The following is a 25,920-nucleotide window of genomic DNA, read 5'->3' on the forward strand; positions in this document are numbered from 1 at the left end:
CAAATGAAAAAGAAAAATACTTCTTTAATAATTTTTTTATATCATATTAAGAACGTTTGTGATTGGTCTATTTTAAATAACTTTTTTAAAATAAATTTAAACTGATTAATAAAATAATGACATTATTATAAAAAGGTTATTAATATATTAAAGTCGAATTAAAAGAATAGATCGAAATTGCAAAAGTGGTTAGTTGTGAAGTTTCTATACCAATTGTAGTATTTCTGTCAAGGCTTCACTTTAGTTTTTCAAATTTATTATTGATACTATTTCAACAATAGTAAGATATATTGTCCGTTTCGTCAAACTCTTACGAATTTATTTTTTAAACCACTTCAAAAGTCTTGTTATCAAGGAAAATATTATATACAATCATGATTCATGACCTTAAAATAACAACAACAAAAATCTTATAATAATTCACGCTGGGAAAGTGAAAAACTACAGAATCATAGTGATATGGTTGAAAGATAGCGAGATAAGATAACTTTAGAATGAAAGCGATACTGCAAAACACTAGTAAATATATGTTGAAGTTAACTTCAATTAGAAAACTAACATCCAAACTGAGATGACCTAAACAAATATTCCTAATATTGTGAGAACAGGATGAATCAAGAATCAGATAAATAATCAGGTAGGAGCTGATTGACTAGGGTTTTATAGGTATCATAAAGAAGACGATCTTTGGCCCCAGTTCGATGAACCTCATTGTGTTTGCAGAAATATTTAAGATGCTCAAGTGTGCAGTAACCAAGCATCTGACTAAGCAATAAGAACAACCAATTAATCTCCTTTTTGTTTTCCGCAATTACAGGTCTGGTGCTGCTTTCTCGTTCGCAGAGGGGGCATTTTGGGCACACTGGACTCATCCAAACCCGTGGAGCTCTTTTATGCCACTTATTCTTCTCTTTCCTAAAGAATTCGCATAAGCCATCAAGTTTCTCTTCTAGATTCAGACCCAATTCGAACTCATGCTGGCAGCTCTTGCAGTAAACTTTTCCTATGATCGTGTCCACATTCTTCTCCAATAGATATTGTTGGCTATGAACGGTGGCGCGTTGATTCTTGGCCCAAGGAAACGGTGCAGTAATCGCTTTGCTCGTTCCTTTGCCCCGCGAAATGCGACGAGAACTACCCAAAGAGCGTCCCTTTTTGGGTGCTTTAGCAGGCGCATTTGGAGGGGTGACGCTGTGGTCAGAAGAGGCCGACGCTGACGAAGGGTTAGGGTTAATGTTGGAACAATACTTTTGTATTTCCATGAGAGATAGGTTTGTTTGAAAAGGGCTTACGAGAGGAAGGAAAGAGGTAGGAGTTTCCTTTGAACTCCCACATCGGAGGGAGAGGGTGAGATCCAGTTCTTCTTCTGATTCCATTGATTGTAAAGAAAAATAGGATTTGGTAAAAGATGAAAATCTATATACACATATATATATATATATATATATATATATATATAAAAAAAATTGGTTAGCGGTATACTAAGAAGATGATGAAGAAGATATATACTTCTACTGTACCTTTGTTTTACGTGTTGGGTTGTTCAAACATTGGAAGTTCGATGTTCGAAATCTGTGATAGAAACTCTATTCTTAAACTTCAAAAAAGTAATAGACTATGTAGCTAATATTCGGAAATCTGAATATCAAAACCAACTCCGATATGCACGCCTATTACTTTTAACCGTTTTCACCTACAAGTCATGCAACTCTCATCTTTCTCTCTTCTGTTTTTATTCTTTTAATTTTTTAAAATTATTAAAGACGTTGGAGAGGAGGCAATAACACTTGTTTAAAGAATTAAAATTATCTCAACAAACTATATATATACAGAAACCAAATTTTTATGATTTTTAACCCATAAACTTTTGTTATTTGACCAACTTAAAAAGACAATTAACGTCTTTTTCTCTGATTAACATACGTCTATTTTTTTAAATATTTTTTACAAACAAATGTTAAAATAGTAATTAACTCATCAATCAACGTCTAATGAGTCTCTCAAGTTGATGCTTCAATCTTTATGAATTTGAACATCAATAAATGTTTGTTCTTTGATCACCTAAAAAAATAATTAAGGTCTATTTTCTAACCAACATATATCAATCACGGAATTTTATTTATGATTTCAATCATTTTTAACCATTATTTTTTTAATACGTTGGTGTCATGAAAAAAAAATCAATAGATATCATTTTAACTTTTCATCAATAAAGTATTATTTTTATTTATTTATAATATTATGACACTATATATATTGATGGAACGTTTACCTGAAACTAGAAAATAAATATAACATGTATATATTGTGAAAATTAAGATGGTTTGGAATATCTCTCAGGATGGATCCAAATTTTGGACCATGAAATAGGAAACATGTTCGTCTTTGTTTTGTTGACATTAAGGGTGGAATGACAAATCATAATTCTTTTTAATTAAATATCATGATTCACAATTGTTTTCTGAGTCTCAAGTGTGATTTTGTCCACTTAGTATAAACCTTTGAGATATTTTATGTAATATGTAGTCATCTCTCTCCAACAATAAAAATATTGTGAATCAAATTCATGATTCTTGTATTAATTGTTAGTTCAAACATTAATTATTAACATTAATTATTAGATGAAGCGTTTATCACTAAATTAAAAATTATAATTAATAGTTAAAATACACCTTCTTATACTTAAAAATATAACAACCCAAATTACAATGAAGTTATAACTTAACCTAGTAATTTAATTTTTAAAAAAATTAATGTATCTAGCACATAAAAAAATCTTTTGGAAATGATTTTTCATTAATCTCTTAAGAACTAAAAAGGAGAAGGAAAATAAAGAAAGAATATTCATTTTAATGAGGACAAACACAAATTCATATTCACAAATGGTCTAACGGGAGATTCTGTACCCCTTGAACAAGAATAATAACCATTGACTGCTTAAAAAATTCATCATCTTACATCAGATTTCAAAATCAAAAAGACGAGTACTCCATGAATCACAAATTACACAAGCAGTTTTTCATATACACCCACGACTAGATTAAATAACAGTTAGTATATAGGAAACGATCTCTTTCAAAACTTGAATTTAAAAAATCTATAAAAGTAACTTGTGCTTTTACTTGATGGAGATAAAAATATTAATCTTTAAAATATATATATATATATATATATATATATATATATATATATATATATATATATATATATATATATATATATATATATGAGTTTGGTAACGCGCGTACGCATGTTTTTTCAGTTGGTATATTTTAGCAATGTGTACCGAGTTTTAGTAGACAAAAATACCCTTATATATCATGGATTTTAAGTTTTAAGGTTAAGGATATTTTAATAATTTTTATTCTCAAAACTAAAAAAAATCTCAAACCCTTGCTCACCTCCTCATTCTTGTCAACCCTTTCTCTTTCATCTCTCTCACTCCAACATTAAACAATTTTACAAAAAATGATTTTATAATGAGTTTTCATTTTATAATTTTTGTCTTATCTAATTTTATCAATTGGTAATTGACCTGTAAAAAAATCAGAAATACTTGTTGTTAAACAATTTCTTACAAAAAATGATTTTATAATGAATTTTCATTTTATAATTTTTGTCGTATATAATTTTATCTAATTTTCACAAGCATAATGACATCTTAAAGAATTGGTAATTGGTGTAGAGGATTTTTTTAGAGACAATGGTTCAATGTATGTAGATGATGAAATAGTGAAGATAGTGAAATTGAAAAAATCTTGAATGAATCTTTGCATGAAGGTTTTCAATTGGGACTACAGGATGACAGAGAAAAGGTTGGAGTGAGAGAAATGAAAGATAAAGGGTTTAGAGGAATGAGAGAGGTGAGTAAGGGTTTGAATTTCTTTTTTTAGTTTTGAGAATGAAAATTATTAAAATACCCTTAACCTTAAAACTTAAAATCTATTATATATAAAGGTATTTTTTTCTACTAAAACCCGATACACATTACTAAAATATACAAAAACATTAGCCAACCCCGTGTGTATATATATATATATATATATATATATATATATATATATATATATATGTATGTATATGTATGTATATGTATATGTATGTGTTTGTTTGTGTCACTGTGTAATTCGTTTCAAAGTTCGTATCAGGTGAGAATATTTTGTCTAAAGTTTTGAAAAAGAAATGGTACAATTATATAACATATTTGATAATTGGATGACAGAATGAAAGACCTGTAAGAAACTGTTTTTCAGTTATAATTTCGATTTATTTTGCACACGCGTCTGACAGACATTCTGGAAAACATCTTCACAATTCACAGTTCACAATTCAGAATCCAATCTATTCACAGGACAAGAGCAGATTGATGAAACTATATATAATAATGTACAGATAAAATAAAAAAGAAATCGAGAAAGAAAAGCATGACTGACAGGCATGAAACAGGTGAGTTCAGGCTTTGCCTTCGACCCTTGCATGAGTGAGTCCGACGCAGGCATCAACAAAATCCTCCTCGATGAAATCGGTGGAGAGAACCTGAAGCCTATCAGCGATGCCTTTAGCGAAGCACTGAGCGATGAAGAGCCTAGCGTACCCATGAATCCGTCGTGTAACGGGTTTCACGCACAGAACAGGGTTATCGGCCACCGGCGTAACGGTGTTCTCCACCCTGTAGAAGTACTTGCGCGACGTCACGCCTGGGTGCTCAGTCAAGTGCTTTAAATTAGCGTCGAACTTCGTGGAAGGGAGATCCGTGTTCACCCAATTATCCTTCAGAAAGCCCGCACTCCACAGAGGACTCCCTGCTTTGGGCTGGGCCGATTTTCTGGGCTTCCACACGCAAATAACTCTCCTCGGCAACACCTCCGCTATGGTCTTCCCGAAAACGCCCTCGTCCTGAGGGATCAGAAACTCCCCCAACTGCTCCTCCAAGTACTTATCGAATTCGGGTGGGTCCTCGTGCCCGTACTCTGTTCTGATCTCCAGGATGATCACCTCGGACTGTGTCTCAGACAGGAACTTCTTCACGTCGTTCAGGACCACGTCCACGCTGTAGGTGACCAGGATGCCATGGCAGATGCGACGGTTTTCTTCGACCCGAATGTCAAGGACGCGGGTACCAAGGACCAACTGCCGGTATATGGAGAGCGATTGACACTGGGCGAAAGGGCGAGTGACGAGGGGGATGCCGATTTTGTTGGTGGCAGAGTCGTGCGTCCCCGGCCACACGATCTGGTTGATGCGTAGTTTCTCTGGGTTCAGACCAGACATCCAGTTTTTCCTGTCTTGAGGACGGTACTCAGAGCCAGGGTACTCTTCTCCCGACGTTTTCAGATCGGAGAGAACTTTCTTCTCTGTGTGAATTGTCTTTCTCCGTTCCATCTGCTTAGACACCTGAGAACCCATATTCACTGCACTGCCACCCACCGCAACAACCACCACACAACTTTTATCTTCGTTTCTTGACACACCTTTGCCTAGCCCCACTTGCTTCTTCACCACTATACTCAACTAACCACGTTAGGTGATGACCGTATATATATAAACTCTCTACAAAACAAAACTACAACCAGGTTGTTTTCCCTACCGGTAAAAATAAGTTTTTGTTGTTTCCGAAATTCCTTTGTTCTTACATGCACCTCTGTTTTTCGTTAGTAGCTTTTTTCTAAATAGAAATTTAGTTTAATGTTTTTGGTCACTACTATGTTCTCAACCATTTGTCCTTCAAAAATAATAATCACCTATATACATAAAGTTAATACCACCTTAAAGGTTCTCACTTGTGTACTCATTCTTTTTTGTAATTAAAGATTTTGATGCAACTGCTTTATGGCCAATAATTAATTAAACAGTTCTTTTGATAACTTTTAATTACTTAATTAAACAGTTGGATTATCAATTTCGCTATTCAGATTTTGTTATCAAAATCCTTAAATACTGTGTGCAGGAGTTGTTTTATTTATGATAAGATTATATATAGTTCGATAAAAGCTATGCAGCTTATACTAAAAAAAAAATTAAAAAATAAAAACATTATTTTAGTGTTTGAAATTACAAAATTATTTTTTACACGAAATGAAGTAATAAATATCATTTTTGAATAAAATACAGAAAACACGTTTTCTTCTTCTTTCTGAAGTGGACACTCTGACAGCTGTCGGCAGAGTTGGTAGGGAGATGGATCACCCATTTAAGCTAACATCCACTTAGATTTGCATTATAAAAAAATCATCCACGTAATTCATTTCTACTATACATTTTAATTTTCTGTAAACCATATGTATCTGAAAATTCTCGGATTAAACTAGTCACGTCATATATCCCAAAAATACACTAAGATTTTTTAATATAAATTTACAGCACAATAATTTATTTAATTAATTCAACAATATATAATTAATACAAACAATAAATATTGAATTTCTATTTAAACTAAATTTAGTAATACAAGTTATAAGCAGTGTTTTTACTAAATTTTAAGTGTGACAAAATATAAGATGATTAAAAAGTTCTTATATGTATTCTTGATAGTTAGAATATAAGATAAGATTTATTTGTAAAAGATTGTTATTAAAAAAGTTTAGATCACTTTGAATAAAAGATAATATACATTTCATAATGAATTACTTATATTTATAGAATTTTTGATTTGTGACTCATGATAAAATTGATAATATAAAAAAATATTAATTATTATCAACAAATATTATGACTTACAGTATGTACAATGATTACTAAGATAGTAGTTATAATATGGTATTTTATCTAATTTATCAAATATTATGTAAATATATAATATTAAAAAATATCATGAAACACAACCATTTAATAATATATAAAAATATTGTCACCAATAATACTATCTTAAAATATTTTTGATCAGGTGAGATTAATTTGATGAGTCTTACAAATAGTTTTCAAAATTGTGGTATAAAAATAATACTCAAGATTAAAAATGTCATACCAACAATACTAGAGTAACAAACTCTTGTCCAAATATTAAGCTTAATAAAAAATATTAACAATGTTTTTAAAGATCATTTACTTTTTGGGTTCCGTGTTGGATTTATCAATAAATTGTATTGTAAATTTGATAATTATAAGAAAAACAACGAGCATTAAAATCAATTATTTTAATTTGTTTTGGTGTTATTTTAAGTCACACAAAAGAAAGTCTGGATGAATGGGATTTTTTTTAATCAATTATTAACCAAAAGGGTTGAGAATAGGACAAAGGTTATGAAATTATGATATGATGACTTTGGTAAAATTTTATGTGGTTTATATCTTAAGAACATGTTTTGGAGTGAAAATGGGTGGTGAGTGCTCTGATTGGTCCACTTGTAATGGTCGTCTTATCCAAACCTGTCTTCATCTTTGTTTTTAGTTTATTTGTGAAATTGTTGCAACACATTAAGGAGCAGTTGAAAGAGACCATATGTCCATACATAAGTTAGACACATGGACAGCATAGAAATCATCTTCTAGGTTGTTCTTACAATAAACTGAAACCTCAAACTTCACATCCTAATGACAGCTTTTTTTGTCCTAAACCATTGATTTCGTGGTGCCAACAATTACTTGGCATGTATCTTCTCCACCTTCATTAAAGTGTGTTTTGGCCCTCACTGGCACCCACCACATGAATAAGTTTGTAAGTTTATAACAAGTTTTTCACTTCAATATGATTTAATAATATTACACATTTTTAAAGAAAAAAAATTACTATTAAAAGTATGCCAGAATTACTTACCCAGGAAATGTCAGAACCATTTAAAACGCACCCAAAAATCCTCTGAACGAATGCCAGATGTCAAACGAAGAGAATTCGAAAATCAGATAGTGGAAGGCAAGTGTCGGCAGATGAGCGGACGCTCGTTTTGACGTGGGAAGCAAAACTTAATTTTCAGAAATTCACGTCACACTCTCTGCATGCACCCTTCTTCCCAGTTCTGAAAAATCTCAGTTTCTCCTCCTTCTCACTACATCTCCTTCATCTTCTCTCTAAGAAATCTCACCCTTTCTCTTCTCTGATCTCCGTTCAGCCACCGTAGAAGCACTTCCGGCGTCAAGAGCTTCAATTTGAACTTATCGATTTTGGGTTCTGAACTGGTAAGTTCTTTTTCTCCTTTAGTCGTTCGTTCTCTAGCACATGCAAATCAAGTTCTGGTTGCATGAGTTCATAATCTAGTTCTTAGCCATTGTTGGTCTTTTGTGTGGTTTAGTTTTTGGAGAATTGTTGAGCGTTGAGGGTAGAATAATTTATACTAGGGTGAACCCATTTCTGCCTCAGTGAACGTTCGGTCACGCTCAGAGATAAGGGAAGCTTATCTAATTTAATTTGTATGTTGCTGTGCTACATGAACGTTCGTTGATTTGATGATTGGAAATGAAATATGATTGTGCTATGTTCTGATGTATGAAATTTCTATGATATGGATTGTATGAAGTATGAAAATTGACTATGTTATGAATGTATGAAATTATGAAAATATATGTTGAGAAATTTAATTGAGATAAATGATTTCGAAGTATGAAATTCCCCTATGAAAGTGTACGTTCGTCACTGAACGGTCCTTGACCGTTCGATTTTTCTGGTAAATTTGGTTAGAATTGGATTCTTTCATTTGGGAAGAATCCTAGTTGAGGACGAGCGTCCTCGTTTCGAAATACTGTGCATGAGCGTTAGGCCAAGCATAGTTGGTTCTTGGTATTCGGTTATAAACTTAAGTATATACATATATATTTGTATATTTTCGTTTGTTTTTAAACACTACTCCAATAGTATCTTGTTATATTTATCAAGCCTTCTAATATAAGTTTAGTAGTGCTCGGTCTTACACCAAGCGCTCATTCTCTTTCCTATAATCTATCTTGATGAAAATAGCGTTCGTCCAAATTCAATAGAGTTCTCTCTCTACCGTGCTCGGTCATTGACTGACATTCGGTGTTCTTGATGCTAAACTCAAATAAGCTAAGTATACATAAGCGTTCGGTTTCTTCAGGTGAATTCTTCTAAGTATTATTCTTTGAATGTCTTGAAGTGTCTATATCCATTGGTTCCGACCTAGAGTCTTAGTATTTGGCATAGTCTTTTCGGTGTTCGGTTGGAGCTCTCAAGAGTCAGTTCATCTAATTGGCTCACTTTGTAATTGACGTTCGTTTCATTCGTTTCTTGCGATATCTATTGCACTCGGTTTCTTTCGCAACCTGATAGTAAACCTCCCGGCCTTAGTCTGTTCTGGAACGGGAGACCTCTCGGTCACACTCCAAGTGTTTGGTCTATTTAAAGGTGAAAGTTGAACATTCGGTATTTGGTCTCCTTACGGATCTATGTGCGAAATGTTTAAGTGAGATGATTATTAATGAAAGATGAAGAGAATGTGATATGAATTGAAATGTTGTGGATTATGGACGAGCGTTCCGGGGAGGAATGACTCATGAATGAATATTGAAATTGGTAAAGTATGAATGTGGGCTTGCTAAGCTGGCGGTTCATCCTGATGTTCTGTGAGTACTCGTCCTCACGTAGAGGAGGGTATGTCATGTGTGGAACGGTAGGAGGTCCTAGTCCTTATGGTTAATTTGGACAGATAGGACTAACCTCGGGTGACAGCTGTTGAGGGTATCCCAGTTACTACATCACCCGGGTGCACGAACGTCGTAGCTACACAGATTTCATACAGTCCAGACAGTCAGTCTAGTCTTAGGCTTTTGCATGAACGAATGATTAATTATCTTGTTTGGTTGATTGTGTGAAATATATGTTTATACATGAATTAAATTACATAAGCTTACCCTGTGTTTCCTATCTTGTCTATGTTTGTACGTCCGGTTGTCCTTCTGTTGCAATGGTCATCCGTGTGGATGTGAGCAGAAGGAGACGAGCTGCTGGAAGAGACACTGGAGGAAGAAAACCTAGTCGAGGTAGAAGTTAAGACCGAACAGTAAAACATTCGGTCAGTAGTTTCGTATGATAGTAAGGTGGTCGTTCGATCACCTTTTCCCTTTGCTTTTGTTCGTCCGTTCGATATAGGCTTTTGTAAACCGTTCGGTCAGACTTGCTTCTTGTATAGTTTAAATTTTGTAACTCTTTGTGTAAGGCCGTTCGGCCATAATCGTACGCTCTACTTTAATGTAAGACTGATCTGTATTATTACTTAATGTGATTATTTTATTATATAGTTTTAGACTATATTTTTGGGATGTTACAGGAAATATGAAACAAGGATAAATTTTTACCAATTAATTATTTATTTAAGTAGCACTCACTTCAAATCCTTCGAACAATAAACAATACTTTGTATTTGTTTGTAGAAAATAAACTCGTGAGGTAAGATTTTGTGAAAGCCAAACATCACAAAAATAAATAAATCTCTACCTTTGATTTTGAAAGGAAAATTTAGAAGAAAATGACTTGTTTTTTTCGGACTCGCTATAAAACATTTTCTCTCACACTGTAACTCGAGGAAAACTATCTCTCTCTCTTAATGTGTTCTTTTTACTTAGAAAAAACTATGACATGTTTTTTTAAATACTAAATAAGTCTTTGTTAGGAAAAAAATTAGATTAAAATAAGTCTTTTGTCAATTATTGTGTATTTGTTTCATTCTTTGTGTATTTCAGCGTAAATTTACATTGTTTGTAGTTTGTGTACTTATTATTTCTCCATTTATCAAATATCATTGGTTTTAAAATAAATTTGAATTTGTAAATAGAAATGTTAAACATAAAATGGTTCAACTATTCATATTTTAAGTAAAATGTTAATTTACATTAATTTTAGATTTTCTAAATTACATAAATAAGAAGATGTTAATTTTGTTGATGATTGAACTAGCAACAAAAATATATTTGTACAACAGATTTGAAAATCTTAAAAATACGTGATAATTTCGAAAATGGAGACAACCACGTAGAAATAAAAGATCTTAACATTGATTAGTTGAACAAATAAGAAATTTGTATGATACATGCTATTTGACTCTAAATAGATTACAAACATTATCCATGGGATATAATCTCATGTTAAATACTATTTAGGACGTAACACATTTTATTCTATCTAAGTGTAAATAATTATTAGAACATCATAAGATACTCTCTTGTAGAATTTTATATTCAAGACATATATTAAATTCATCATACATGTCCACAACAATATTACCACATTAATCAAACACAATGATGATAATAAACATCCATAAAATCTCTTATAAATTCATCTTAAACAAGCAAAGAAGAAAATAAATCCAATACACACTAGTGCTATAAGTGATGCTTAGTGTCAAACTTTTCGCAATAGGTGGATTTAAGGACGGATTCATGCTCAATGCTATTTTTCTTGCAAAACTAGGCGCTCAAAGATGAAATTTTTGATGCTCAACTGTTATGGTGCTCAACGATCTAGAGCCGAAATGCTCATAGACTTGTAGTGAAAGATTACATTCAGTAGTGCCCCGCCACCATTCAACGCAAAGCATTAGCAAACCTAAGCACTCAACGACACTTTCTGCGTTCAACGTCCTGAAGTTGAAATGCTTCCAGACGAATCTGATGCTCAATGCTCGTACAACACCGCCCAATACTATATTAGATATCACAAGCATAATTTTACTTTTAAAGAGGACTTATACCTATCAGATATCAAAAGCATAATTTGTACTTTTTAAAAGGATTTGTACTTGTTCGATTAATCAAATGGGTACTCTTTTTCTCATTAATTCAAAACAGTTTTAGGCATGAAAACTTGGACCACTCGACCAATTGCTCATATTATAACTCTTTTAAACACACAAAATCCAATCCAAATCAACAAAATCATAATTTAAACAATTCACACTACACAATAAATCATGTTTACCACAAAATCAATTCATTAAAACAATCACAATTCATTTCTAATTTGAAATCAATAAATGACATGCATTCATAAACTTAACAATACCAGTATAAAACACTTAAGTACTAGCTTTCCTTACTTAAACAATTCAAAGTCCTTATAACATCCTTAAACACACACGGAAAACTCTATTTATCCCTAAGAATAACATAAATATAATTAGAGTATATTATTAGAACCACATATTAACATATAATCTTATAGATAACTCTAAAGAAATATGCAAGCGAGATTTTGTCCACATCCAAAAGAAGAACCAACTTAAATCTACAAAAAGAACACAAAATTAACTTACTCTAACCGAAAAATTAACTTGTAAGAAATGGAGAACTTATCACAAGAATTACTCAAGCGATCTTCAATTTTTAAACAAATAGACGAAATATTAGATAATCTAAATAGAAGAAAAAAAATTATAAAAAAATATGTATTTTTAAATAATTAAACTTGTTTATAAAAATTCTATTTATATTTTAATTTTTTTAATATTAAATATAATAAATATGATATGAGGAGGATTTTGTAAACTTTTATCATTCTTATTAATAAATGTTTTAATCAATTATTAAATTATATTTATAGATATATTATTTCATCTAAATTATTATCATTTTATTATTATTATTTTACTTTTCAGAACTATATATATATATATATATATATATATATATATATATATATATATATATATATAAATATATATATATATATATAAACACGGTTTTGTTAAGATTTTTTTATATCAAAGACTGTAGATAAAATTTATGCTAAATTTAAAATAAGATATTTTATGTGATCTTGTTTTTCTAATAGTAACTTTAATTTTTTATAATACATATTACTATTATTAATAAATTAACATATAATAATAACTTATTTAACAAGTCACTTTTGTTAGGCATACATAATTTTTTTTTTCTAAACTAAAATGAATATTTTTATACATAATATATTTGGCTGATTAAATATTATATATTTCAATAATATTTAATTTAATAAAACATTAATTAAAATAATTATCTCCATATATATAAAAGAAATAAAATTAACAGTGGGAAATCGCCCTAGTCATTGAAATTAGGTTTAATCCTTTTGAACATCCCTATTTGTGGAGGTTTGTCTCAAATAGGTCCTCGTATTCTAAATGGTCTCAATTAGATCCCATATTGTGTAAAATTGAATCAATTTAGCTCTCGCCGTTAATTTGGCTGGACGACGTTTAAAAATATTGTGCGTGACAGAGTGACATGACCAAGTTTTACTAACGTGGCATACATTAGTCGTTGAGTTGACTTTCTTTTATTTACATATTTAATTTAGTTGAATGAAATCAAAACACAACATTTTAAAAAATCATTAAATAAATGAAATCGCAACGTTTAAGTCATTGAAAACGGATTATAATGAAGGGAATTTTAATTTGATTGTTGACTGGGTGCAAAATTGGGGATTTTTGGGAAAATAGGGTTTTATCTAGGCGAAAAATTGATGAGTGAGTGTGAAAAATCGTATACGTGGTTGCAAAGTAGGGTTCGTTTGAAGATTTTGAAGTTATCTATCGGTGCTAAATCGGTGGAATCAGCAAGCTCTTGGCGGTGAATCACGTGGAAGGCAGTGGCGAAAGTGTTGGAGGTGAATCACATGTTCAGGTTCGTAAATGCGCTTTTCATTGAATTGTTTGATGATTTTGTCCTTTTATGGTTGTCCAAGAATGTTGCATGGTCTATCTTGTTTCATTTTTTATTGCAATGTGGTCCCCCAATATTAAAGTGTTGTTGGATTGTCTTTTTCAGTGGGTTATGGTTTGCATATATTCTTAATTTTTTTTTTGTCGTCGTTTTCTTATTACCTAAATGCAATATTGTTTGATGATTTGTGTTAAAATGTATAGTTTTTATTCATTATTCATTTTCTTCTATTCACTTTACAGCTGGTCAGGAAACAAGCTGTTTGAAGTTCGCCATGTCTCCCAAGCTGGTGACAAGTTTGTAGTGAATTTAGACCAAAATTTGTGTACATGCAGGAAGTGGGCTATCACTGGCATACCATGTTTCCATTCCTTGGCTGCTATGAAATTTCTAAATCTAGATGCAGAGGAGTTCATACCATGTTGCTTTAGGATGTCAACACATGAAGAAATATACTCTTCAATTGTGTATCCAATAAATGGTAACAACATGTGGGAGATTACCACATGTGTTGATGTCCTCCCTCCACCAAAAAGAATATTGTCTGGGAGACCAAAGAAGAAGCGAAGGTTGGAGCAATGAGAGTTGGTCAAGGACGACACAAGAATGAGGAAGGGTGGTCTAAAGAAAAGATGTGGCATTTGTAAGGAACTGGGCCACAACAGGACTTCTTGCACCAAATCAACACAGACACGTGATGACAACTCTCACAAAACACAACAAACTAACCCATCAACTCAACCAATGATGTCATCATCAAATCAGGATGAAGTTGTAGGTCAAGGGGATAAATGATCAATTGTAATGTTTAGACAATGTAAGCATGTGAACAATTGTAATGGCTGTCAGATCATTTTGTATAAGACAACAGTTTGTTAATCTTTAGACAATGTCAGTGTGGTTTTATCACTGTATATTTGGATGTTTAATTTTGGTTTGTTTATCACTAGTTATCAATGAATCAGTTGTCTTTGTTTATCATTGTTCATCACTGGTTTCTTTATCACTAGTTACCAATGAAATTAACATATATTCTTGCAGATATATGTCAGGTTTAATCACATAAACAATATATGTCTTATCCCAAGTTAGCATATTCTTATGCATGTGGCAACAAATTGCTTAGTCCATATCAGATTCCATAACCACAATTGAATTTGTTACTCATAAACACACCAAACAAGTATGATTTTCATTAAAATGAAATAAAGCTACAACACACTTACAACACATCGCCCATTCTCATCAACATTGAAACTAAAATTGTGTTTATTACACATAAAACACAAACCAAAAATACCAAGACCTTCATCCACTTTTCAACAATGAAGACAAATTTGTCTAACTTAACTACCATTTTCATATTACTATCCATTTCTTCACTGTTCAACAAACTTTCTTTGTTTCCTTCAGACTTCAACCATGTGCCCCTTTCGTCTTCTGCAACATCAGTGCACCATCTGAAGTAGTTGCAACCACTGTCTTCAGTACCACTCTGTATAAACAACAATCTTCTCAGAAACACTTCCACATACTACATAGCTGAAATAAATCATACCTTATACTTCGAGCATCCCCAAAATTGCTTGTCACGATTCTTCATAGTTTTAGCAATTCTCAATGCACATCTCAGTCCACAGTGGCAAATCGGTGAACACACATTAGGGTTCTCCTTCCGCCCTACATTGCATGTCGACGAATAGCAAGAATGATCCTTCGACATCGTCTTCGAACAACTACGTTCAACACCCACCCACCTCCATCTAATAAATCACCCTCCGACAACAACCTTAACAAGCTCCAACACGAACCTCGCTTACCTCGCTCTCCTCAACGATCTCAATCTTCCAATTTAGGGATTTATAGAAAACCCTATCTTCCCAACTTTCCCCAATTTCACACCCAATTTCCTAGAACGTCGTAATCAGTTTTGCATAAATAAAACGTTGCGTTTTGATTTATTCAACTAAATTAAATATGTAAATAAAAGAAAGCCAACTTAGCGACCAATGTGTGCCACATCAGTAAAATTTGGTCATGTCACTCTGCCACGCGCAACATTTTTAAACGTCATCCAACCAAATTAATAGCAAAGGCTAAATTGATTCAATTTTACACAATAAGGGACCTAATTGAGACCATTTACAATACGAGAACCTATTTGAGACAAACCTCCACAAATAGAGATGTTCAAAATGATTAAACCATTTTTTATAACAAAACTGTAGATAAAATTTATGTTAAATTTAAAATAAGATATTTTATGTAACCTTATTTTTCTAATAATAACTTTAATTTTTTATAATACAAATTACTACTATTAATAAATTAACATATAATAATAACTTATTTAACCGTCACTTTTGTTAGACATACATAATTTTTTTTCTAAAATAAAATACATATTTTTATAGATAATATATTTGGCTGATTAAATATTATATGTTTTAATAATATTTAATTTAATAAAACATTAATCGAAATAATTATCTCTCTCTATATATATAAAAGAAATAAAATTAGCCGTGCTATTGAAATTAAGAAGAAAGAGAGGGAAAGAAGTGAGGAAAACGAAAGCAGACAGAGAGTATGGATGCTCATGGACAATGGCTGTTGGAGTTTCTTCTTCGGAGCCCAGACACAGAGAATAAAGATAACCTAATAAAAGATGTGCTTCGAATGATCTCTGTTTCTGATCTTGATTTCCGTATCAAGAAGATCTTTCTTCTCAAAACTCTTCAAAACGACTTCTCTTCTCATTCCATCACCGAAACCCTTCTCAAAACCCTCGAGCTCCTTGAGGAAGTCTTTCGCTGCGATGCCTCTCCGGTCACTGCCACCATGAGTGCCGCCTACTGCGCCGTGGCGGTGGAATGCACAATCAAGTATCTGCAAGTGAATCTTTACAACCACAATGCCCCCTACCTCCGAGCGGTGAACAGGATATGGCAACTTAGGATTCCGCAGATGATCGGTTCCGGTTCCAGAGAGGGGAGCCTTCTGTTCTCAGTGGAGTTGGAGCAGTGGAGAAAGGACATTGAAACTTCAGTTTTGGATTTACAAGTGAGGGAGCGGTTGGCCTCCATAGATACTAGAAGGGATGCCATCATAAAGCTCAGGGCCTTTTTGGAGGAAGCCTGGACCGTTATGGACTCTTCTTTTGGTCCGTTAGCAGCTACTGAACACAAACGAAACCAAGAAGGAGGTCTGTTTCGTTAAATTGTAATCATCCCAAATCATTTTTTATCATCTGAGATTTTTTTTTTGATTTAATGTTTTGAGAAGATAGTATGTGTGATGAATAACACTGTTCTGTGTCATAATTACTAACTTATTTGTCATACCTATAATTTAAACACATACTAACTGTTATTGGTTTGATTTTATGGTCATAGTAATTAGAATTTAAATTCAGTGATATTTTCATGGTGTCCAACAGAAGTTCAGAAGTGTAGCATTGTTGCAGCTGAGAATTTGCATTTACCAAAAACTATTGAAGTTGAAAAGATTGGGGATTGCATTTCTGAAGAGCTGTTGGCTAAGGATTCTTTAGCAAAAATTGTTGAAGTTGAAAAGGTTGGGGATTGCATTTCTGGGGAGTTGCAAGACATGGCTAAGAATTCTTTACCAACAACGGTTGAAGTTGAAAAGGTTGGGGATTGCATTTCTGAGGAGGTGCAAGCCTTGGCTAAGGATACTTTAACAACAACTATGGAAGATAATGAGGATGCAAGGCAGACTGTAGAGGCAGATGTATCTAGTCCACAAGATATAAATGATAATGAGGCTGATCATGTGGAAAAGGGTCAAGCTTCTATCCCCAGTAATTGTGAACAAAGGCCTAATTTGATGGAAAAGAATAGTACGGCACGTGTTGATGAGGTAATTGTGTTTTTTTTTTCTATTATAATTTCTTATTATGATGACAGATTCCTTGTGACTCTTTAGAAAAGACTGGATGTTTATTTATAGGGATGACAATCCAATATCATTCTTTAAGGCATCTTTCTCCTTTTATAATTTTTATGTTGTTCATTCTTTTCTGAATGTCTTCAAAAAATGTGCAATTAAACTGTGCAATCAAAGGTAATTGTGTTCATTCTCTTTTGCAGTGGGATTCTATAGATGGTCTGGAGGGTGTAAGTAGATTTAATTTGCCTAGTCCCAAGAGGAGAAAACTTCCTCCATTAAAGATTTATAAACCAACCGACATTACAAAGAGGAGAAAAGCAAAAAGGTGGAGTCAGTTAGAAGAGGATACACTTAAAAATGGCGTAGAGAAGTATGTGCTTGTTCTAAACTAGAAAAATCATGATTTTTTGGTGAATTTTGATTACCCAAGTTTTATCTTGATTTGCTGTTTTACCATTGCAACAGTGATACCCTTCTTCTTTATTTGAGAATATAAGTAGAATTAATTACCATTTGAATACGATTTCCTAACCTCATTATATTTATTTCACATGTACAGGTTTGGCAAGGGAAATTGGAAGTTAATCCTAAATGCTCACCAAGATATATTTGAGGAGAGAACGGAAGTAAGATTGATAAGAAGTTGTTGATATATACTTTATTTTTTTAATTTATGCTTTTGATATTGATCTAATTATTTTTGTCAGGTTGATTTGAAGGACAAATGGAGGAATATGACGCGGTATGAGTTTGCAAATAAATCGTAGAGGTGGAATTTATTTTGATTAAAACTGAATGACATTGTAACTAAATCGGACAAAATCATAAAAAAATTAGTCAATAGGCTTTTAGAATTATTAGCTTTTGGAGAAAAATTGTAGTTAGAATTATTAGCTTTTGAAAAAGGAATTGTAGTTATTAGCTTTTGAAGAAGGAATTGTAGTTATTAGCTTTTGGAGAAGGAAGTGTAGTTATTATTAGTTTTTGGAGAAGGAAGTCTAGTTTGTAAAAATTAAGAAGAATGTGGTGTTGCTACGGTTTTTTTCATTCCTAAAGCAAAGCTTCTTTCAAATTTTAAATGTTTAAGCAGCTTGATTAGTTGAAACTTTTATCATTAACTAAAGTTAGTAGGTCCAATAAAAATATGTAATTTTAATTCCGCAAGGTGTTTAATATTTTATATTTAATATGTATCTTATATTTTATAATGCTAGGTGTTTCTAATAAAATGTTGATTAGAATATTTAACAGCACAGAATCATTAATAGTCAATTAGGAATGTGATTAATGCTTTTACGGTAATAGAAACGGAAAGAAACTTACTGACAAATAGCATTTGCTTGGGAAAGGCATGTCATGTTTATTCATTGATTAGAGAAGTTCTCATCCAAACAGTGCTGGCCGAAAGAACCCCAGTTCAAAGTACTTAAATTCATACATTAGTTCAGTTTTTCCTCGAGTGGTGCTTTTAGATTCTTGTAAGTAGTAACAATATCCTAAAGAAATGCGTCCCATTACCAGTGCCTATGTAGGTAAAAAACCATACAACACCAAGCTGCATATATAGAATAAAGATTAAGACAATCTATTGAAGAGTATTCAATTTTCTATCCTGCATTTTTGAATTTTTTTTTGGGGGGTTAAGAAGGTTTTTATCAAAAGTTGTAAGAGAACTTTTGAAATAAAACTGATTATTCCCTCAAAACAATCCTTTTCAATCGCTATATAGGAAGAAGCCTATAAATTAATTGCAAGTGGTGAATTTGCAAGTGACATTCCCAGCACCAGAATTGGCCCTCTTGAAGTGTAGAGCAGTAAGAAGGACTCTCCTGGTTGAACCCATCAAAGCCAAATTCATGTGTTGAACCACCCCAATAGGATGATAAGAGAATTGAAAGCTATTATAGGAGTTAAGAAGTGCAGTGATCCCTTCTCTGAGAAGTGTCCTGTAAGGATCTCCTTTCCCTTGCAACCCATGCCACAGTGTAATGTCTGTTCCATATCTCCTTGCCGCAACCATTCCAAAAGCCACTGCTACTTTAGTGTCCCGGTTCACACCCCTCCAGTAGCATTTGTATTCTGACATTGTCCACTTCCTGACAATTTAGACAATTTAGAAAATTATCAATGTCCTTGGATATTGTAATCAAACTTGTTTGTGAAAGTCCTGATTTTGTACGTGGAACCAATTGAACTTAGTTACTGACAAGTAGTATAAGATTGTGATTTTTCAGAACGACTACATAAATGTATATTAGACACAGGTAGAGCTTGCTAAGTTCTCCCATGTCCCTATTCTTGACTTAAATAGTGACATTGCTACTTAAATTTGCGTTAAAAAATGCATATCGGCACATGGTGAGGGTTGTTTTCATTAGTCCTACCTATACGTACATGGAAAGTTTACTCATGCTTTAATCGAATAGGCAGGTGATTCAATTAGCTTCAACAAGTATTAATGAATATCGGTATGAGCTACTGCATTAAACTGATTAACCCTGTTTAGTCAAGAATAAACTTACTCTGATGGACATGCCGAAGCTTCTGCAAAGATCACTGGTGGTAGGGGTGGTAATGATGGTAGCGGTGGTAGTGAGGGTAATGGAGGGAATTCTGGTAGTGGAGGTAGCTTGAAATGTGGAGTAGAATTGGGTGGTGTGACTGGTGCTGGCACTGGGTTGGAAGATCTCGAGCAGTACTGCATTGGCTGTGAAGGCTGAGCAAGGAGAGAATCCACCGTATACATCTCCATGTCAAACATCCTAAACATGAGTTTGGGATTTTGAGAAGGACCAGCTCCTTCACCACAACCCATTGACCCTTGCCCACTTCCTGAGACACGGGCAGAACAGCCACTCAAGTCCGGCGCACCATCAAACCTCATCGTATAGCTTCCAAACCAATTGGTTGTTTCTTCTCTTGACATTATAATTTGTCCATTACTGTCAACACAGGACAGAGTTACTTTTGCACCTGCAGCAAGCAAGAGGGTGCAAAAGAAATTTAAGAATATTGATCTTTATAAGTAATCAGATTTATGGTTACACATTATTTATTGAACATCTAAATTACCAGCTGGCCACCTGTAATATTTTCAAACTTCATTTATTGAAAGAATAAAGGGTTGACTTGTCCATGCTTTTTATCCGAAGCAGGAACAAAAAAAAAACTTTCACCTCACAAGATGTTAGCATGGGAGATAAAAAGTAGAGACATGTACTTGGTTTATTACTCTGTTCCACAAATTTAATAAAGAGAACAAATAATAAATGATGTGAAGACAACATTTAGATATACAAAAACACAGCTGTATATAAATCATTATATGAGTACATATATAATCTCAAAACAAGTTGGCATGAACTGTGAATTACAAATGAATCTTATGAAGCTTTTTAATATATTTAACCATTCTAAAGTTAATGAAATTATCATGTATGGCACTTGGTTGAATATCAGTCTAATAGAAGTATTCTCTTATTAGAGTTTGAGACTATAGTGATTCTTTAAACTAAATCATCAACACATACAAGAACAAAATGTGGAAGGACTTAGATCTGACTCACCATTGAGAGGATAATCGAAAAGGGATCTCTGTCCGTCTTTGCATTGGTCACAAAAGACAGTGCCAGTGACCATAGTGTCTGCCTGCGTTTCATGAATGGCCGCTGCAAGAATGACAAATGCTGCTAAGAAAAGCTTCCCTTGTGAGTCCATGAATGCTGGAATGGAAGCCCACTAAGCAAAAAGCAAGGAAGAAAGAAATGGATATGGAATGGTGTGATCAGAGTGCGAGGAACACTTAAATAGTTGAATTAAAGTGAGGAAAAAAGTGAAAGAGCAGTAAATGATCTCTCATTTCTGAGTTCCAACCCTCAACTGTTACATTTAATGCTGTACCATATATCGTTTTTCAAATGGGATTCAAACCATGTAGCGTGGTACGATACGACATTCATTAATGGTGGATCGCTAGCTAGTATCAAAATAGAACCATGCACAGTATATAAGCATGTTACGCTAATGTCCGTAATAATTCACCATTCCGAGGACTTTAAGAATGGTTTTTGCCACAGAAAATCAACTTTTTATCAGAATAAAAATCAACGTTGTCAATGAAAGAAAAATATTTACGAATTTACGGAGCAAAATTGTTCTTGCAGAGGATACTATTATGACTGATTAGGTAAAATCTTCACTTCAAGACTCAAACAAAAACAATTATAAATGAATGTAAAAAAAATATGTACGTGAAAAGTATAATTTTTGTTATTATAAATTTCTCGATATCCAAGGAACAGGAGAATTTAAGTCTAAGTAATGTAGTACAGCGAAGACGCAAATCTTCAGAGATTTAATTGATGGGTGGAGGTGTTCTGTTCCCTCAGGAGCGGAAATTATGGAAGGAAACGTGCAAGATTATGACATCCTGGGACCGAATTATAAATTTAAAATCTGTATCTTACAAAACATGTTGATTACAAGTTGTAATGATAATTTGTATAGCCGTTGGCATAGCAGTGATGAGTATTTAGTGAGCCGTGAAGGTAGCCACCACAATTAATGAAGAGAGTCCAAAGTGTCGGAAAAATAAGCTCCCTAGTGTGTGAGTGTGAACTGTATCTGCTTCAAATTGTAGAAAATTTTTTCTCCTTTCCAACCACAATTTCACATGTCAAAGCCTCGATTTATTACTTCCACACTACTCTTCAAATTCATTCATTCATTATGTGCTGCAAATAGATGGATCTATTTTTGAGCCAAAAAAATCCAACAACCATCTTTCACTCCATCATTATATCTCTTCCTCTTTAATTCCTTCTTCAGTTTTTATAATTCAAATTACCTATTTTAATTCCTGCATTGTTATCCAGTGTTGCAATGTGGCTGGTTGGCAGCAATCCTTATTTTATTTCGAAAAGGATTTGCTTAAATCACACATTGTATAAGATAGTTTCTACATTTCTTTAAACTACACAGGTTGCAAATGCTCCAAATCATGCACCCACTTGGTTGACCTTTGCATTGTTGCATTCTCTTATGTTGAAAAAATCACTGTTCAATATAATCTGAACCGTGTATAATGAGGTTCAGGCGTTCATCTTCAATGCCCTTCACCAAGTCTTCACCAATGTACCATGTTAAGGACCCTGCACCAAACAGTAATGCAAAATAAATATCACCGGATCAGGTTTACACCATGCAACCAAATCACTCTGCCTGTGCTACCAAGAGAGTTCATGGATGGATGAATTATTGATACTCATAAGGTAGCAAATAGAAGCTACAACCATGAGTCTTTTGTTCCAGGAATTGGGCTCGAATATCTAAAGTTAACTAACTGTAATGCATACACTTCAAACAACAAACAGACTGATGATTAGCGATTGGGTGTGAGCAATTGCTTGACAGTAACCTAACTTGTACCTCGCATGTTAGGTTGTTCTTGTTCTCTTGTGGCATGCAATAAGATTGTTCCTGAAAGGACAATGATAAATCCACATATTTCAGAGGCTATGCTGCTTGCACTCTGATCAGACCAATCCTGCACAGAATTTTTTCTAAAAAAGATGTTCGATATAGCACCGAAGGAATCCAAAAGAATATCAAAATGTCATGATACCTTAAACATTATCACACTAGCAATAATAGTCAGAGTTGTGAACATGACATAATGTACGGGAGAGACAATGGCTGTGTTGAACGTATCCAGTGCCTGAAACACAGTTCCATATAGAAAAAATGTACAAGATTAGTCAACAGATCAAGGAAACCAAGATAAACTTTAGATGGCTGATATGCAAAGAAATATTATGACGATAAAAACAACATTAGAATTCAGTTAACCTGTCTCTGTAACTAGGTAATGAAAGAATAAATCTTCGGAACAAAAGAGCCTAAAGACTAACATAGAACCATTTTTGTACGCATTAATTTCAATTGTCTGTACAATTAAGTTTGTATCAAGTGCAAGAACTCAATTTTTCATCCACAAAAATATAAAATTCATGAGACTGATTGTTGAAATATAATTAACTAGTCAAGAGAGGTTCGGTTGATTATATATTTTGCAGAAAATGATATATAACTAATATGAAAATGTGAAGCACGCAACAACCATATTCTCTGAAATTTCCACAAATATGACATTGGGAAATGGCATGAGGTACTATTACCACTTGCCAATAATGTTTAATAGCCTTATCATGAAGTTATATGCCAAAGATTTAGAGGGAAAAGGTTTCTGACTGCCAGAAACTTTAGAGCCTCATCATGAAGTTTCCAAAGCATGTACTATAGAGTTGCAATATTTCCATAATCAAATTAACTTTTTAGGTGCAAACAAAATTTTATAAAAATGTAAGTTGCTATAAAAGAGAGTTGACATCATTTTATCCAGGACTGACCTTGTTCAGATAGTTCAGCTGTGTGATGATACATATGACAGCCACGGTAAGAAAAAACCAAGTTTGAGGATACGTTAATTGACTTATTCCTTCTAATGTAAGCTTGATTGCAATTCCTATGGCTTTTGTGCTCATAACCTGAATAGTTTAGTCATCATATACTCAGTCTGTGCTTTACAATATCAAAATAAAGGTTGCATCACAGTGATCGGTGAAACACAAGTACCGTAAGTGAGCCCATTAATGAACAAATTCCCAAGTAGACCAGCATATTTTTCTGACCATAGCGAGGCTCAAAATGCAAAATCAAGGCTAAAATTACCGACACTGTTACCGTCATATAAACAAGAAATACTGTTGAAACAAAATAGAGATTATGAGAATCGACACTTACAGACCACAGATGAACTTAATAATACAAGAGTAACTAAAAATAAGGAAAATGGAAAGAAAACGAACAAGGTTGAGTGGCTAGATCCCATATTTCTTGTACAGAATTCAAAGCGTGCTCTTGAGGTGCATGGATAACAATGAGAACTGAACCCACGATGCAGAACACACAACCCAAAATCCCCATCTGCTGAAGCTTTTCCTTCAACAAGAAGTGGGCTAAAACAGCACTAACCCAATGCACATATGGATTGAGCGAGATTGAAGAGGAAGTCACAACGTAATAACATTAAGATTGATGACAAGAAATCTAAGGCACTGATACCTGACAATTATACTCAGTGCGCCGAGGGGAGTAACGAGAAGTGCAGGAGCATATATATAAGCCACAAAATTAGCAACCTCCCCAATAAACACTGCCATTAATAACAGTGAGTTTGGATATCCAAATAAAAACATAATAAAGCTTTAAGAATGGTAACAGTAACAATCATACTTGTAACCATGCCAGCCCACCAGAAAGGCTGTAGGAGATAAGAATAGCCTCCAACTCCTGTAGGTAAAATTACTTACATTTCACGCATACATAGCAATCAGAATGAGCATGAACAAAATTAAAATTCTAAAAAGGATGAAGACCTGCACGAGTGCCATTAGTAGCAGCTTCCTTGAGACCTTTCTTTTTCAAAATGAAGCTTGCCCCTATGAACACACCCGACGCGACAGCCAGAACCAAACCCTTTGAGTTCTCTGCAATCCCCATCAATGTCACTGTCACTGTCGCTATCCCTTCACCTGAGCTCTCTTCTGATCAAAGGGGCTCACCACTTTTTCATCATTTCCTCTTGGGAAGCTTCCCGCGTCATGCTCTGCTTCGCGACAATGTATGCCTTCATTCATCCTGCAATGTATTTATGTTTAAATTAATTATTCCATCATCGTAAGTAACTGAAAATAGTCAATTTTAACTGCTCCAATGAATTTAAATAACATGATAGTTTCACGTTTGGAGGAAATACAGACAGAGGAAACTATGCATGACGGTGCTATTAATATTACGACTTCGAAGGAAACCTCCTCATTTAACGTCTTCTTTTACGTACACAACTCTATGCACGCCAAGTACAGCTACCGATATACCCAAATCCAAAGAAGCTCCTATTATAGCCCAATCCTAACCCCAACCAAGCCCAATGTGGTTTTCTTTATGCACCCCATATCCAGAAATTATCGCTTTATCTTTGATAGATGATTTCTGGATTGTCCAATGGAAAAGTTTTTTATTTTTTTCGTGGAAAATATTTTAAATTATATAATCTAATACATGAATCGGTGGTAACAGCAAAGGATAATGATGGCAACACGATGGAACAATTATAATAAGTGTAGCTCAAAATGACAACCCAATAAAGGAGGGGTTCAAGTTGTCCGGTTTAATTTAATTTAATCTAATATAATTGAATATAATCGGATTGAATCTAATTTATCTTTTTAATTTAACAACCTAATTATAATTGGGTTAAGTTAGATCAAATACGTAATTTAAAAAATATTTATTTTTAAGAAAAATATTTTACAAACAGTTTTTAATGTTTTTGTTAATGATTATTAGATAATTGCA

The 25,920-nt window shown here is 33.3% G+C and overlaps 6 protein-coding genes across 7 annotated transcripts; 1 reads left to right on the forward strand and 5 right to left on the reverse strand.

Annotated features, from left to right (window-relative positions):
- Positions 1 to 581: 581 nt before the first annotated feature.
- LOC128196329 (uncharacterized) lies at positions 582 to 1,376 on the reverse strand. Its single transcript, XM_052876873.1, has one exon. It carries the CDS (start codon positions 1,374 to 1,376, stop codon positions 615 to 617), a length of 762 nt encoding a protein of 253 aa, XP_052732833.1. The 3' UTR covers positions 582 to 614.
- Positions 1,377 to 4,233: 2,857 nt separating this feature from the next.
- Positions 4,234 to 5,511, reverse strand: LOC108330692 (uncharacterized). The gene has a single exon (XM_017565200.2). The coding sequence runs from the start codon at positions 5,404 to 5,406 to the stop codon at positions 4,453 to 4,455; it is 954 nt and encodes a 317-aa protein (XP_017420689.1). The 5' UTR covers positions 5,407 to 5,511; the 3' UTR covers positions 4,234 to 4,452.
- An 8,315-nt stretch (positions 5,512 to 13,826) lies between these two features.
- On the reverse strand, positions 13,827 to 15,313 carry LOC108330531 (uncharacterized). Its single transcript, XM_017565011.1, has 3 exons — positions 15,149 to 15,313; positions 14,891 to 15,085; positions 13,827 to 14,015 (listed from the first exon to the last, which is right to left on the reverse strand). The coding sequence occupies exons 1-3, from the start codon at positions 15,311 to 15,313 to the stop codon at positions 13,827 to 13,829; spliced, it is 549 nt and encodes a 182-aa protein (XP_017420500.1).
- Positions 15,314 to 16,137: 824 nt separating this feature from the next.
- On the forward strand, positions 16,138 to 18,661 carry LOC108331610 (telomere repeat-binding protein 3). The gene is made up of 5 exons (XM_017566418.2): positions 16,138 to 16,795; positions 17,030 to 17,472; positions 17,703 to 17,872; positions 18,062 to 18,128; positions 18,210 to 18,661. The coding sequence occupies exons 1-5, from the start codon at positions 16,180 to 16,182 to the stop codon at positions 18,267 to 18,269; spliced, it is 1,356 nt and encodes a 451-aa protein (XP_017421907.1). The 5' UTR covers positions 16,138 to 16,179; the 3' UTR covers positions 18,270 to 18,661.
- Positions 18,662 to 18,837: 176 nt separating this feature from the next.
- LOC108331611 (uncharacterized) lies at positions 18,838 to 21,285 on the reverse strand. Its single transcript, XM_017566419.2, has 3 exons — positions 21,069 to 21,285; positions 20,025 to 20,475; positions 18,838 to 19,598 (listed from the first exon to the last, which is right to left on the reverse strand). Exons 1-3 carry the CDS (start codon positions 21,217 to 21,219, stop codon positions 19,247 to 19,249), a joined length of 954 nt encoding a protein of 317 aa, XP_017421908.1. The 5' UTR covers positions 21,220 to 21,285; the 3' UTR covers positions 18,838 to 19,246.
- A 504-nt stretch (positions 21,286 to 21,789) lies between these two features.
- On the reverse strand, positions 21,790 to 25,271 carry LOC108331612 (probable magnesium transporter NIPA6). Of its 2 annotated transcripts, none has more exons than XM_052875681.1 (9): positions 24,939 to 25,271; positions 24,796 to 24,852; positions 24,625 to 24,715; positions 24,369 to 24,529; positions 24,136 to 24,263; positions 23,910 to 24,047; positions 23,126 to 23,218; positions 22,930 to 22,980; positions 21,790 to 22,652 (listed from the first exon to the last, which is right to left on the reverse strand). In XM_052875681.1, exons 1-9 carry the CDS (start codon positions 25,060 to 25,062, stop codon positions 22,644 to 22,646), a joined length of 852 nt encoding a protein of 283 aa, XP_052731641.1. In that variant the 5' UTR covers positions 25,063 to 25,271; the 3' UTR covers positions 21,790 to 22,643. The 2 variants fall into 2 exon arrangements, with proteins under 2 accessions (XP_052731641.1, XP_017421909.1); XM_017566420.2 differs by having other exon boundaries at positions 22,930 to 23,047; positions 24,939 to 25,265.
- Between the last annotated feature and the right edge of the window lie 649 nt (positions 25,272 to 25,920).

This window comes from Vigna angularis, chromosome 4 (assembly GCF_016808095.1).
Source record: "Vigna angularis cultivar LongXiaoDou No.4 chromosome 4, ASM1680809v1, whole genome shotgun sequence".
Classification (NCBI taxonomy): Eukaryota; Viridiplantae; Streptophyta; class Magnoliopsida; order Fabales; family Fabaceae; genus Vigna; species Vigna angularis.